At 40.7% G+C, this 16,588-nt stretch overlaps 1 protein-coding gene across 1 annotated transcript in view; it reads right to left on the bottom strand.

Moving 5' to 3' along the window:
• Positions 1-6,148: 6,148 nt before the first annotated feature.
• Positions 6,149-16,588, bottom strand: part of ABCB7 (ATP binding cassette subfamily B member 7) — a 121,138-nt gene continuing 110,698 nt past the window's right edge. The window contains exon 16 of the mRNA XM_036739956.1: positions 6,149-9,802. Within this exon, the coding sequence (XP_036595851.1) occupies positions 9,587-9,802 (216 nt within the window). The 3' untranslated portion in view covers positions 6,149-9,586. The remainder of the gene's footprint in view (positions 9,803-16,588) is intronic.

The following is a 16,588-nucleotide window of genomic DNA, read 5'->3' as shown; positions in this document are numbered from 1 at the left end:
TGGGTATAAGTCACTGTAAGGTCTTTCCATTGCCATTTGCTGCAATTGTAATCATTAGCATCACATCACGAGTATTCATAAACTTATACAGACCTTGGCAGGAAGGGCAGAATCTAACTTAGGCCAACAGGTTCATTCTACTCTTATCATGAGCTCTCCACCCTGGGAATTCTCCCCAAACTGGAGCATAATGGCTGGAGGTGCGTGAGAAAGACTGAGCACCAAAGTTCTATCGGAGGGGCATCAGCCCTCCTCTCATGGAGGGGATAGACCATATCCCCATTTCCTTTGCATTTCCCCTAGAGGTTTCACTGTTGTCTAACATTTAGTAGATACTAAATAGCTGTTAAATGGGGTGACTGACAAACAGGGGGCTAAAGTGAGGACATACAGGAAAGATGGCACAGGCCTCTGGTATGTTCACAAGTGTTATCCTGCTAGATTTCCTACAGAAAGGAGAAGTGGGAGGATATTCTAAGATGTTCGAAGAATGAAGCGTGGGTAGAAGCCAGCAGTAACTCCACCTTCGGAGACCAAATTCAATCTGAAACTTGGGGTGGAGAGAAGAATCAAGGCTGCCTACACTTTTACAATATGTTACAGATTCTCTGCTTTGCCAGAATTACATTTGCTTGGATTACATAGGTTCATGTACAATAAATTAAAGGGAATCAACTAGGTCAGTGAAGCTGCTGGGGTGGGCTAAGCTCTTCCAAGGGTCACAGTATGGCCCACGATCCTCTGGACTATAGTCTCCAGCACACATAATTGATAACATGTATCAGACACATAACCTAGTAATGCCAAATCCTAGGCTGAAGCTTCTCTGAGGTCAAGGTACAGTCAAATGGATCACAACTCCAGGTCCGACATCCTTCGTTCAGAGGGAAAAGTGTCTTGGGTGACAGAAAAGTTGAGGTTGCCTTTAACCTTTTTCACTAGCCTGATTTCAACTAAAAGGCCTCATAACTTTGTTGAATCAACTGCTGTTCTTAGAGTGTAAAATAGCAACTGCATTCCAGACTCGGGGTAAATTCAACATTTATTGAGCACCTACTATATGTTAGGCACTGAGCTAGGCCCTGATCTTTAGAAGCTTCTACTATAATTGGGTGTGGTGAGGAAATGCAATGTGCACATATAAATACAAGGTAATTTGAGGGAGCACACAATAACAACTGGGAAGAGGGGCTAGGAAAGGTTTTATTTATGAGGTATCACCTAACCTGAACCTTTAAGTAAGGTAGAGATAATGGTGGTGGTGGTGGTGGTGGTGGCGGAGGGCGTTTGGTGTGTGAAGAGGGAGTACATTCTAGATATGGGGGACAGCCTATGCAAAGGCAGAGGCAGGAGATAGAATGCCAGGTTTGGGTAAATACCTAATAGGTCAGCTTGCCTGGAATGTTGACTTTGTGAAGGGAGTGATATAAACTAAGTCTGGAAAGGTAAGCTGTAGCTAAACGGAGAGCCCAAAATGACACACTGAGTTTGTATTTTATCCTAGAAGCAATGGGGAGGCACTGTAGAGGGTCAGATCTGGGCTTTAGGAATGTCATTTTGGCAGCTGTTGGGAGGATGCATTGAAGAAGAGATCCTAAAAACAAGGGAGCCAACAGTAATAGTTCAGGTAAGAAGCAATGAAGAGCAGCATGAGTGAAGAAGAGATCCAAATCCAAGAGATATGAAGAAACAGGATTTGCAACTCATGGAGGGAGAGAGAAGAAACTCCAAAGTTTCCAACCTGGGTGACTAGGATGGTGAGACCCTAAAAAAACAGGGGGTTTGGAAAAGGAGCAGGCTTAGAGGAATATCATGAGTTGCACTGTGGACATGTTGAGTATGAGATGCCTATGGTCATCCAGGCAAAGTACAGCATGCCAATGCTGTCAGCTGACAATGCAGGACTGCTAAGAATTATTAGGGCTGGACATAGTGATACGGGAATCATCTGCACAGAGATGAGAATTGAACCCATGGGAGTTGATGAAATCAACAAGATAGGATTAAGGAAGAGGATGATCAGGTACAGAGCTGTGGGAAATACCAAAGCTCCGTGGATGAGACACAGATGATGATTTAGCAAAGCAGACAGAAGGGTGGTTAGGCAGCTAGGACAAGGAATGAGTGAGGTCACAGAAGCTAAGGAGAATCTCCAGAAGGTAGCAGCTAGTGGGGGTGGGAGGTGGGTGATGGGTGGGGAGGGGCTGGCAAAATTGCACAGAGAAGTAGAATAAGAAGTGAGAAAAAGTCAACAAATTTTGCACTTAAGAGACCATTGGCTCTCTAGGTAGAGGAAGGGAGAGATGTATTTGGAAATGAATGTGATGTAAAAACAGAAAATATCAGTGAAAATGTTTTTTAAGAGTTCCTGGGGCAGCTAGGTGGTGCAGTGAGTAGAGCACTGGCCCTGGAGTCAGGAGGACCTGAGTTCAAATCCAGCCTCAGACACTTGACACACAAGCTGTGTGACCTTGGGCAAGTCCAACTGGCAACCCCAATTGCCCTGCCTTCCCCCTTCCAAAAAAAAAAAGTTCCTTGGTGACATCAGTTTCAGGAAAGTAATGGGATTGCGAACAGGCTGAGAAATGATAAAAGGAGGCAACAAAATGTGAAGATGGAAGAAACAAGTTGGGAAAGTAGCTGAGCTAGAAGGTGAAGGCTTCTTCCTCTCTAGACCTGCAGAGAAAGGAGAGTGTATATGGACTATTGTGGTACAGTGGAGAGAATGCTGGAACATTTGAATTCAAATTCTAGCTTTGACACCATGGGTAAGTCTCTACCTCGGCCTCAGTTTCCTCATCCTTTGTAGTACCTACTCACAGGGCAGTTGTTAGGCTCAGACTAAATAAAGTAAGTACTCTGCAAGCTTTAAAATATGAGAAAAGCATCAGTGGTTATAATACTGAAGAAATCTAGGAAGAAGCCAAAGTTGGTGTGGAAAGGCCATTAGCCAGTCACTGAACTCCGAGTGAAAAGTGTGACTTGGACTAACTGATTATTTATCGGTCTCAGGATTCCCAGGACTCTTAGTAATGTGTCCATCATCTTTTTAGGCAGTTCCAATAAAAGGAATCTTCATTGCTGGTACTCCTTTATTTTTCCTCTCTGAGTGCTAAACTAAGATGATAACTACATTGGAAAAAAATCTTAGTCACACCCTGAGATGAATCTAGAACTAAGATTCCATTTACCCATTCTCTGCATATCACAGGCAGGTTTTGGGTGTGGTTAAAAAGAAAGGAGACAGGAATGTATATACTATACATAACTTTGAAATACCTTAAGGTAGCCACTGAAAGTCAAGATAAAAGCCATGCTCCTACCTTTCAGCAAGACCTAAAAAGAACCTAGGAGCAAACCCATTCAAATCTCAAGCAGAAAGCATGATCCAATGGAAAGATCTCTAAGATGGAAGTCAAGAGATTTAGATTCTAGTCATGACTATTGCAGTAGATTTATATTTAGTTGCCCTACCTCAAGTCTATAACAAGGATCTGGCCTGGGCAATATAGAAGAACGGAGAGACCCTGAAAAGAGGAAAGATCATCAAGTGATGGCAGGATGTGGTGAGGAAGAACAAAGAACAGGCCTACAGAGCCTGTCAGGGAGAACGAAAAAAGCAAGCAACACACTACATTGCAGAGGGTTACCATGTGTCTATGAGAAGAAAATAGGAAAAAATGTAAGGACCAGGTTTAGAAGGGAAGTTGGTTAATTAATATAGAGGCTTCTGAGAGTACATGGAAGAGGAAGGCACCACTGATTGGGAAGAGGCCACTTACTCCTTGTGCAAACTTGGAGAGGTCTCTTCTAGTCTTCCTATCCTCTGATCCCCCTATGGCTTGTTCTGACTGATAAGCTCTAATGGAAAGGATGATACCTCTTTTTTAACATAAACCCTATAAGTCCATATGTTTTGTACCCTGGTGGCAGCTGAGGATCACTACTAATCAGCAGTAGAAAGAAAATGAGAAAAAAGGAAATGTTATTAGGTGATTCAGCTCTTTTAGTGATTCAAATTGCTTATAGGATCGCGCTGATATGGGCAGTCCTTACTCTGGTAAAGGTGGTCAGTTCATCATACCTTCTCTAATTGTGAGGTTCTTGTTCACATGTTCCATAAATCTTTCATATAAGTATTCATCAGCTGGTGTGCCACAGTGGAGTGTGCTAAACTTGGGAGTTCCAGGCTCTAAGTTCAAATCTTGACTCTAACACTTAGTAACGGTACAGTGTGGGGGAGGTCACTTAACCTTTCTTGACCTCAGTTAGAAGGTTCTCTAAAGATCCTTCCAGGTCTAGATCTATAAATCTTACTAATACAAGAGGCCTTTTAACATTTAATATTCCATGGCTGTCCATTTGTTATGACTTGTTCTTGTTACATCCCAACCCAAGGATTTTTCCAGTCGTACGTGGTTTTTACAAACATCCAAGTTTCTCACATGCAAGTTATCACTGGTGATATGCTACAATCTCCTTATACCCAGTGGGTCCAAATAATACCTGACATTCAATATAAGAAATGCAAGCAGATTATTGGGGCTAGGACAAAATCAGAAATATAACCAAGTGTCACCTTTAAACTGTTCAAACAAAACTGAATCATGTGCCCTGTCTCAGTACAATTCCGTGCTAAAAGTAGTCCCTTGTGTAAAACCCTGTATGTAGCTCGCCATCTTCTGTCATGGGTCTGTTTTTGGAGATAACCTAACCTCCAGTATTTGTTAACTCATTTTCTTTTATTTTCTACAGTTAAGGGCAGCATCTGTAGAGCTTCTTTGTATCATTATCATTAAAAAGATTTTAAATGTGGTAAATGAACCTTTGGAAATAACAGTTGGAGGCGCCTATAATCAGAGTCAGAAGAGAAACTGCTCCGGGATATAATTCCCTTTTCCTCCAAAGGCATGACTTTCTTTGGAAGGCATTTCAGAACACAAGTGAAACACTAGTGACAGAGAACATGGTTCAAGTATGGGTATGCTGGACCACTAAGGTGACAGTATAAGCTGTAGGCAATGCATGAATCACAGATTCAGTGGTTTCACTGAAAGGATATTAAAAATCAGGAAAAACATGAGGAAAAGACATGAAACTGGTTGTGTGTGAACCATGAAAATAATCTACTCTTTTTTAAATGGCCAAAAAATTCTCAAACCTGTTTTTAATTAGGGTATGCATGCCCTTCCAACTACCTAGCTAATCAAAATGTTGGTCTACTGCTTGATTTGCAGCCAAGATGTTACCCCCCCCCATCTCATCTCCTAACTCCCCCCCCCCCCAATCATTAGGACTGAGAAACTGGGGGCAATCACAACTTACCTTCCACTGATTGGTCATCAAAAATGTGATTGCCTAATACTAACTGAAAGCACTGTAATTTGCTATCACTTTACCCACATTACTGAGCACTGCAAACAATTACTTTCTCTCTGAAACAAATCCAAGTTCTCTCCTTTTGCATGGAGCTGTAAGGCCATACTCCCAGAGTGTCTATTTCATTATCTGTATTCTTATTCTGAGTGTGTCACTGACAAAATATCAGCTTTCCCTGTGAATTGCAGAAAGAGTTGTTTCAATAGGACACCCATTTCTATTCAGAAAGATATGTCATTTATTTAGTAATGATTATCTACACAGATTATCATAAACAATAAAACTGTAATAAAGGGTTTCCCTAGGTTTTTTTTTTTAAAACCAACCAGTTTTAGCCAGCTTCTTTGGCTTAATACTGTTATTTACTGTACAGTTTACATTCAATTCTCCACACTAGAATTGGAAAGAGGGAAAGGGACTTTTCAAAAAAAAAAAATCATGGAACTTTTACACACATGTAAAAGCTTACAATTATGAATTAATAATAGATAATCCTGAGATAAAAGATGTGAAACAAACAGAATTAAGAAACAAGTGTTGCAAAAATTGCTGCTCAGTGATACATTGAACAATCAGGAAAGCAGGGAGAAAAACAAGTGAAAGCTGGCAGTGAGATGGGCAAATTTGGGTAAGTTGTCCCCAAAACACAGGAACTGTAGGACCTTTGGATACCCTTGCCTTTTAAAGCATGGTGTACTTTGAGGATGGCCATCTTCAAAAATTGGGTTCTGTCAACAGCTAGAGAGAAAGAAAAAACAAAAACTTTATCTGAAGGTATAGAAAAAAGTCTTTATTTCTCCAGAGGAAAAGAATATGCATACTTTCAATTCTTGTCTTTAGGGTACAGATGCCAAGGCTGGTTTTTGCAATTCTAGCACGCTGATCTGGTTTTCACAGGTGACTCTTACATTTGAGCTGTTCAAGTTTTTCCAAATGAGTTCACTGACTCACTCATCATCAGGAAAATGTCCAGACCATTCCTTACAATACAGAACTCTTTCAGGGTCAGTCCAATTATAAACTAGGACTCCCAGGGATGGAAGCGGATTGTCCTGGAGTATATTGGAGATAATCCCAAGTGAAACTTCTGTTCAAAACCCAGATTTCAAGGCTGCAGCATATTCAGAACAAATACTTTTTATAAAAAGCATTTTATTCTGCAGCCCTGACTTAGAGACAACCCCCCCCCATACATAGTCCTTTTGCTTGCTTATATATTATAATATAAAATTACTTCACTACGGACCAAGTGCCCTTTCCTTTGGCATTTACTCTAATTAAATGATCCAAAGAAGCTCTTCTTTCACTTTACCTTGGGAAGAGCTTTTATGTTATTATAGTGAACTACCATAATTACTAGCTGGGTTGGAATATGGCCTCTCTGTCACTGTCCTTGCTCATTCCCCACAGGGACAACAAGGGTAGCAGAATGGAAAGAGGACTGGACCAGGAACTGAGAGCCCTGGATCCAAGTCACTGCTCTGCCACTGACTGACTATGTGAAACTGGGCAGCTCACTTCATTGGGGGTGGGGGTGGGGGGGCCGCGGGGAGAAGAGATGATCTCCCAGCAGCAATAGGGTTGATTGACTTGCCCAGGGTCACACAGCTAGTTAGTGAGTGAGGCCACATTTGAACTCAGGTCCTCCTGACTCCAGGGCCAGTACTCTATCTACTGTGCCATCTAGCTGCCCCCAGCTCACTTTATTTTGAGGGACCAGGATGTTCTCATCCAGAAAATAATTAAGGGGGTTGGCTCCAGTAGATCTTTAAGGGCCCTTACACTTCAAAAGTTCTAGAATCCAATGTGGCCATTGTGATACATCTGCAAAAAGGAAAGGTTTCTCTTGATTGTGCCAGAGGTCTTTAAAAATTTAAAAATTCTAACATCCTATGATTCTGTGAGAAAAGACATTTTTTTCCAAGTCATGGTTCTGACCCCAGGACAACTGCATTTTTCAGGCCACATACTGAAAATGCTTCCTAATTATCCAATGAAAATGCCCAGCAACCTGACTGTAACGACTCAGGATCACGTCTAGACAAGCTTAGGTAACTTCCAGGGAAGAAATCATCGTCTACTTGCAATAGTCGAATAATCCTGGCCCTTCCCTAACCAAGTGTCCTATTTGTATACTGAAAGATTTTACTCCAAACATGTATGTATGTATGTAAGAAAGGTCATTTCATTCCTACCTTCCTGATTATTTAACTGAGCTTCATCTTTAGAGGATCATAGAGCTAAAAAGGACCTCAGAGAACATCATCTAGTCCCAAATCTTGATTTTGCAGATGAGAAAACTGAGGTCTAGGGAGAGAAAGTCATTTGTCAAAGGTCACCTGGGTGGTAAGACTCAGAGGAAAGATCTGCACTCAGGTCCTCTGACTTCCAGGTCAAGGCATGTACATGCTGCTTTTCCTTTTTCCTCTGAGCTAAAGAAAATACCTAGAAGGGAGGGCCAAAGGAGAAAAAGTGACATGGATCTCTCTACCACATTTCCAGTAATGTGACTGATTTGTTAAAAAAAAAAAAAGAAACAGTGATTTCATTCCTCAGGATATCAGTAATGCCTATGGCTGAAGAGGATGTAATGTTTGAATAACATTTTACAGCTGATTAAGCACTTTTTTCTTAATGCCAACCTTAAAAGCAGGTTGCTGCTTCATATATTTCTGGTGCCAAAGACAAAGTACTGGCTTCCAGTTACTCATCTCCCTAGATTTACTCTGATATAATAAAATCGGATACCTGAGTTAGGTAAGATCCAGGTATCTATCTACTGATTCAATACACATAAATAAATCTATATGAACTCTCATATTTCCTGTTATACAATGCACATTAAAACCTCAAAATAATAACAATTAAAATAGTCTGATTTTTTTCTGAGAAAAAAATCTTATTATATACAACTCTGTGTGAATTCTTCCACATTATAGAAGATCAAAAAGGTTTTCAAAATGAATAATGACTACCCATGAGCATAAAAGAAGTACACAGTAGAAAAGAGAGTCCAGTCATCAACTCACACAAGTTTTGCTAATTGTTCCTGGAAGGCAAAACCTGATTACCTGTAGGAGCCCAAGAAGGCTCCTACACAGCAAAGTTCAGACACATCTAATTGCTGAGCCAAGAGGGAAGATCTTACCTAGAACCTGAAGTGTCAACTGAGATTAATGACCTTTGTTCCTCACCTAGAGAGTAGGACTAATCCTCCCTGGGTTCCTAATAGTCCTTAATGATTTTTAAATGGAAGTGGCTTCACTCAAAAGCCCCATCTTCCCCCTGCATAATTTCAGATGATAAAAGAAAAGAACATTTAGAAAAAGAACAAGTTTAAGTTTCCTTAAATCTGACAGGTTATTTTCAAATTATGCTGAAAGCTCTAAGAATCACCTGCCCACCTGCCAAAATAATCCATTTCAGCCTAGGGCCTCAGTGGAACATCTTCCTTGCCGACATTGGTTCAAGGGAATTTCTCCACCAAAATACTTGAAACAACATAAGGTAGGTAGGTGTTTTATCGACTAGCACAGTTGACCTATAAAGCAGGCCTGGAAATCTGTGGCTTTGAATGTGCTTATTAATTAGCTTTCAGATCAATGCAGTATTTCAAGAAGGCAGGCAGCCTATAAGACATTTGCCTTTTTTTCTCTTTTTTTTCTTTAAGGATAGAAACCCTTTTCAACCAAATTGTCAGCATAAAGGAATTTTAAATAGTTTACAGTAATGTGTAAACTCATGTGATTTAGCCGGGTATGGAGATGAACACTTTAACAAATCAATCACAGTGGGGGAAGTTACACCAGTTAGAATGTAAAGAACAGTAAATTGGGTTTCACCCAGTTCTAGTGTGACCATTCAAACAACTGAAAAACCCTGGGAGTGGCTGGTGGTGTTTTATCATCTAATGGAAATGCTGGAATAAAAGGATACTAGAAAAAAAAAGTGGGGTGGGTTGTTTTGTTTTGGGGGGGCGGGGAATGCAGAGAGAGGAAGGAGAATACAGGGACAGACTGAGAAAGATGTGAAAAGAAAATCCTTTGGCCAAAGAACTGATACCTCAGAGGAGAATTTTATGAGAGGGGAATGTCAGATTTTCTGCTTTTGTTTTTAAATAAATGAGGAATTCTGCTTCAGTGCAAATGTGTTACTTGAAGTTGTCTTGTTTGTTTTTGAAAGAAACAATTAAAATGTCTTGTGGAGTTTAGCAGGAACAGTTTCCACATCCTTTAACACTGTTGAGAATTTCTTCTTGGAGTTTCTTCCTTTCCTCCTCTTTGGATGTCTGCTGTTTTCTCACTTCCCACTTAGGATTATTACTATTTGACATAGGGCTGCTTTGGGCCTGCCACATTTCTGAATAGATGCTCCCAGGGCTCGTGAGGAGACTATTGTGGGTTCCCCGCTCAGCTACTTTCCCCTAAAACACAAACAAAACAAATTAGGTCAAATAACTAAGAAAAAGGGAACTTACATATTATTGTTCCTCCGAAAAACTTTGCAAGTCTTCAGAAAAACATCCCCTTTTCATTTTGTAGGCAGAAAATAGAGGAAGAAGGGCAGTACCCTACGCCAGACCTTCTGGCTATGAGTCCAGTAGAGGGCCAAGTCCTGGGCACCACTTTAATTGAGAAGAAACATGTTCTAAATGTTGCATTCTGATGAGTAGGTGGGATGGAAGAAATTTTTAAAAGTTGAAATTTGTACACTTGATCAATAGCCATTTAAATCAAGTCTGTTATTTAAAAAAACAGATTTTCCTGTACTCAAAACAGAAATACCCCAAACCTGCACATGAACTTAAAAATGAAAAGATTTCTGCATGATGATTTATTTCTTCCAGCGTCTGACTGCCTTTGTTAACAATGGCTATTAACCTGAACACTATGTAGACCTGGTACAGATTCCAAATTTTCATCTATGGCTAATTTGCTTTGTCTTGACAGCCACTGGGCAACATGGTGGGAGACAAGATGGATTTTGTCTCTTTTCTTGCTGCTCCTGGTGCTAAGTGACAGGACCTTTACAGATATGCCTGTAAGGAACAGAAATTTGGGATCTGCCCTGGGCCCTTCTGAGTTCAGGCTGGACACTCCAAGAAAGCATGCTTTTATATTCCTTTTGAAATTCCTATCCACCCTGAAAACAATGGTCCATGATCTTTTCTCAGTCTAGTAACCACTTCAATGAGATACAAGACTTCATGGATCACTGATCCAAACTGAGTGCTACCCAAGAATATAAAAAACAAAAGACAAATACAAAAGCCATGGGAAAGTGATATTTTATCAAGAGTAAGATTAAAGAGAGCTGTCCTAAATAAATTTAATTTGTCAGAAATATAACCACAGTAGAATCATGTTTATAAAATCACAGATTTGGAGCTGAAAAGTACCTCAGAAGCTGTCTAGTCCAACCCTCTCATTTTACAGTTAAGGAAATTGAGGCCCAGAGAGGTTGACTTCCGTACTTAGGTAAGGATGTGAACCAGGGTCCTCTGACTCCAAAGCCAATGCTTTTTCCCATACTATAAGAAACGGGCCCTCAAATCACCTGAAGGACCCCTGAAAACCAGGGTTCCCCAAAACATGCCATGAAGTATGCTCCTCCTAATCAACTGAACACATTATCATCTTTGATATTTCAATCTCTGATCTCATCAGTCTAGACATTCTCCCTCCAATGATGCAGATTAGAACCTACTGAAGCATTCTCATTTTGTCAGAGCCTTCCTTGTCCTCCCAAGAGAAGCCCACCAAACAAGTCACTGAGCTTTTGCATTGCACAGATATCAATGGAGCATAAGAGCTATCTATTGGCTGTTCCTCACCTTTGCCACATGGCCAGCCCACTTCCTTTTCTGGTCAAACACCTTTTCAATGATATCCTTTCCATCGCCACTCCTGCAGAATTCTATGGCAGCCTACTCACTCTCATCGTGTACCTCTCCACCTCCCCTCTTTGACAAACCACAATTTTATTCTTTTGATGTAAAAAATATGGACAGACCTCTGTTTGGGGATCATGAAAAGCACTGTATAATTTCTCAAAAATTTAAGTTCATCTACTATTTTAAGTCAATTCTGGGCCCAGTTCATTGCCCATCTACAGTACCTGCCCAAAAGGTTCAAGTGCATAGAATCATCCGGTCTTATTTACTTACTTGGTTTTTCCTGTGTAGGGAGACAGGACAAACTCTTTTGAGTGACTCAAGATCTCATTAGGAGATCCCACAATGTTCCAAGCTTGATGCAATCAGCATAATATTAATAAATCAACGAGCATTCATTAAACATTTACTATGTGCCAGGCATTGCACTAAGCATTGGGGATACAAAGGAAGGTAAAAACTCAGTCCTTGATTCGAGGAACTCACAGTCTAATGGAGGAAAAAACTTGCAAAGCACTATGTACATATAAGATATATAACAGGTAAATTGCAGATAATCTCAGGAAGGCACAAGCAGCGGGGAGGACTGGAAAAGGCCTCCTGCAAAAGATGGATTTTGCATGTCTTAAAGTCAGGGAAGCCAGAAGGTGTATATGAAGAGGGAGAACATTCCAGGTATGGAGGACAGCCAGATAAGAGGCCAAGTGGAGAGATGGATTGTCATGTGCAAGGAACAGCAAGAGGCCAGTGTTATTGCATCTTGGAGCATGCGGAAGGGAATAAAGTACAGCAGTACTGGAAAAGCAAGAAGGGGCAAAATTGGGAAGGGTTTGAAAAGCCAAACAGGATTTCATATTTGATCCTGGAGGTATTAGGGAACTACTGGAGTTCATTAAGTTGGGGGGGAGGGAGGGGGGAGTGAGAGAGACAGACAGAGACATAAACATGGCTAGCTTTCTACCTTACTAAGATTCTTTTGGCAACTAAGTGAATAGTGGGGAGAGATTTAAAGCACGGAGAGCTGCCAGCATGAGGTGAACAGGTCCTGCATTGGGGTGACAGCTGTGTGAGGGGAAGGAAGACGACATATAAGAGAGATGTTTTGAAGACAGAAATGACAAAGACTTGTGGGCCTACTACCAGAAGAGCTGACTAAGTGCAATTTTGGAGTCTTCTCACTAAATAACTCTTTGGTTTGTACTTCTTGGGAATATGTGAATTTGGTTCATTTTGCCCCACCTAAAGTTTCCAAGTTTTTAATGGTTTCTCCCTCAAATTATCATATATTTACTTATGCAAATATATAAAAATTACATAAAGAGGCCACTAGGTGGCATAGTGGATGGAGTGCTAGGCCTAGAGTCAGGAAAACCAAGTTCAAATCTAGCCTCAGATACAAGCTGTATGACTGAGCATCACTTAACCTATGTGTCTGCTTCAGTTTCCTCAACTGTAAATGAGGGCCTACTTCCCAGGGTTGTTGTGAGGATCAAAAAGTGCTCAGGACAGTCCCTGGCACATAATGCTTGTTTCCCTCCCCTCCTTCTGTACATATTGTATCTAACTGTGGATGGACCCTGATAGAAGGTAAGCCTCCTGAGGCAAAGAATGCTTTCATTTGTACTTTTCTATTACTAATACCTAGCACAGTACTTTGCCTATGGTAGGTACTTAACAAACGTTTAGTGACTTTAATATTGGCATTGGAGAAGGATCTTAGAAAGCACTTTGGCCCAAGGGTTGTTAACCTAGGGTTGGTGAACTTTTAAAAAAATATTTCAAAAACAGTAATTCAACATAATGAGTTTCCTCTAATCTCCTGTATTTATTTTATATATTTAAGAACATTATTCTGAGTACCCACAGGCTTTACCAGACTCTTGCCAAAGGAGTCTTTGCCACAAAAAAGGGTAAGAACTCCTGCTCTTATAAAACATTCTCATTTAAAAACATCACCACTGCTGCCACCAAAATGAATACTAATGGTTAGGGTTTTATTGGTCCCCTCCCCAAATGACCCTTAGTTGGTCCCAGGACAAAGCCTAGACAACCTATCTGTGACGACTAGGCAATGGCTGAGGGCAGAAAGCCCGCAGCTTGGATTCTGGGGAGTCATAATCCCACCTCTTTTCCTTGTACCCTTGGCTAAATCCCTTCCCCTCTCTGGCCTCCTCTGCACAGGCTCTAGACAACGAAGGGGTTTGGAGCAGATGGTATCTAATTCCCCTTCCAGTTCTCGGTATCTGTTGGCATTCTGGTACCAAATTGCAAAAAATATTTAATCAATCCAGTTACTGAGAGTAACATTCAATCCCTGGGAGAACCAGGGTCCCTCCCTGTGCCTCAGTAGTCTCATTTGTAAAACGAAGGGGTTGACCTGGATGGTCAGTAAGTCTGGCCACAATTTGGTCCCAACCTACCTTTCCAAACTTATTTCACACAGGCAAATTCCTGTCCTATGCTTTCCATATACTCTAGCCAAAATGGCTTACTTACTGTTCCCCTAACTACATTCTATCTCAAGCTAAGCTATCATCACTCTGGGCCTCAGTTTTTTCAGCTATAACATGAAGGGATTACAATGAATGACTTGAAGATCCATTTCAATTCTAAAGTTATAGTTATATATTTGTTGTTGTTGGGTCATTTAAGTCGTGTCTGACTCTTTGTGACCCCATTTGGGGTTTTCTTGGCAGAGATACTGGAGTGGTTTGCCATTTCCTTCTCCAGCTCATTTTGCAGATGAGGAAACTGAGGCAAACAGGGTGAAATGACTTTGACACAACTAGTAAGTATCTGAGATTGCATTTGAACTCATGAAGATGAGTCTTCCTGATCATAAGCCCAGTTCTACTGAGCCATCTAGGTGCCCTTACTGTTATATATGACTTTCTTCAATTCCAACAAACATTTAGTTGTGGTTTTTTCCAATCTATTTTCTCTTCCTCCCCACACCCCTGTGCCTGGAATACACTCCCTCCCTTATCTCCAATTGTTGCAATATTCAACTTTCTTCAAAAATGAGTTCAACAAAGGGGTTGACCTGGGTGATCAGCAAGTCTGGCCACAATCTGGTTCCAACCTACCTTTCCAAACTTATTTCACATAGGCAGGTTCCTGTCATATACTCTCCATATACTCTAGCCAAAATGGCTTACTTACTGCTCCCCTAACCACATTCCATTTGGAGCTATACTACATAAGGCCTTGAATGCAGAGGCTGTTACAATTTTGTCTTCATATCTATCCTCAGTGCCTGGCACACAGTGGGCATTACAAGTTTGTTCAACTTATACCATAACAACAACATTGTAAAGACAAACAATTTTCAAAGGCTTAAGAACTACATTCAACACAATAATCAAACAAAATTCTAGAGGACTAATGATGAAGCATGTTACCAACCTCCTGATATAGAAGTGATAGACTTAGGATGCAGGTAGAAACATATTTTTTGGACATAACCAATGTGAGAACTTGTTTTGTTTGACTTTACATATTTGTTTGAAGAGTTTTGTTATTCTTTTCAGATCTCTCCTCCATTTGGGGGTGAGGTGGGTATGTCATGATGAGAGTGAGAGAAAACAGATTTTTATTAATTAATTTAAAAAACTAAATATTTGTTGAAGTGAATAAAATCATCTATTACTATAACTTTAGATTTGAAAGGGATCTTGAAGCCATCCAGCAGATTATGGTGAATATAGAGCGGTAAGTGCCAGACTTGAGATAACATGGTTAGTGAGAGGCAGAGTTGCTTGGGATCCATGAGTCCCAAGTCCCAGTCCTGTGCTCTTTCCATTACAGTGCTCATTCCAGCACCTGGCCATGAATTCAACAGCTACAGTTGTTCCTGTGAGGAATGAACAAGACTGAGGCCTACCTATAAGCAAGAACAGCAAAATAGAGGCTCTACTGCACTGGGAACAGGGTAACCCTGGGGCAAGAGTCATCTTCTGTCTCTTTTCCTCACCCAATCTTTACTCTCCTGACTGCCATTTTGGGATCCTTCAAATTGAAAGGACACTTAGGCACTTCCCTCCAAAGTAAATGTCACTACAATTCCATGCAGTAAAAGGCATGGAATGACAGCAGCAATGTGATTGCCTCTAACAATCTAAGAACATAGGAGAAAAAAATGAGAAAATTTCTGAAACTAAGGCTCCAGGACAATGCCTCACCATAATGTGGAGACACCCCTGGCTTCTCAAAGGCTATGTTCAACCAAATACAAGCTCTGACTGATCTTATGCAAGCCGGAAATTAATTCAGTTAAAATCAATCAAAATTTAGTAAGTGCCTACTATGTGTTAGGTACTAAAGATGCAAAGGGAGAAACAAAATAATACTTGTCCTCAAGGAACTTACTGAGGATAATGTACACAGATAAGCAAATACAGCATAAAACAAATGAGTCTGAAGAGCAAGAGAATACAATTGAGGGATCAAGAAAGGTAGAGTGTAGATCATGAAATTTGGGCTGTTCTTTGAAGGAAGCTAGAAGGAAGCTAAGAGACAGAGTGGGGAAGGAATACATTTGAGATATGGAGAACCAACCATGGTGCAAAGGCATGGAGGTGGAGACAGAATGCTGTATATGGGCATTCTAAGTGAATAGAGGCTTCGGAGACTATCTAAAGAAGATTAATCTAACACTCAGAAAGGCAAATAGTAATGAGGTATGGAGGGCTAGAAATGCTTAGCTGAAGATTTGAGATCTCATCCCAGAGGTAACAGTGAGCAGTTGAAGATCTTTTTTAGCCGGAGAGTGACATGGTCAGATATGTTTTTAGCCAACAACAGTTTGGCAGCTGTGTGAAGAATGTATTCAAGAGGGAGAACTGGAAGCAGGCAGACCAATTAGGAGGCTATTTCAGTAATCCTGGTGAGAGACTATGGAAGTAGAGAGAAGGGATAGATGGTAGATATGTTGTGGCTGTAGAATTGACAAGACTTAGCAAATGCTAGGATATGAAGAATGAGGAAGAGGGAAAAGTCAAGAGTGACTCTCAGGTTCTAAACCTGGTAGTGCCCACCAAAAATTGCTAAGTTTGGAGAAGAAATGTAATGTGTCATGTTGGGGATGTGATGAGTCTGACATGCATTTAAGTGTGAACCTGCTATCAGGAAGGTTTGCTGTCTGGTTAGGAGAAGCTTAGCATCACAAGACTGCCTGCCGGGTGAGGAATTTTTTCAGCCATATCAACTCAAGAAGGTCAGCAGATTATTTCAGTATTAAACCTACTTACCTGTTCTGCTGCTACTAACAAACTAGTTCTGATTTGTTAAAAATTAAAGTATTATATAAATCCTCAG

This window comes from Trichosurus vulpecula, chromosome X (assembly GCF_011100635.1).
Source record: "Trichosurus vulpecula isolate mTriVul1 chromosome X, mTriVul1.pri, whole genome shotgun sequence".
Lineage (NCBI taxonomy): Eukaryota > Metazoa > Chordata > Mammalia > Diprotodontia > Phalangeridae > Trichosurus > Trichosurus vulpecula.
This window is presented reverse-complemented; position numbering and strand designations above follow the sequence as displayed.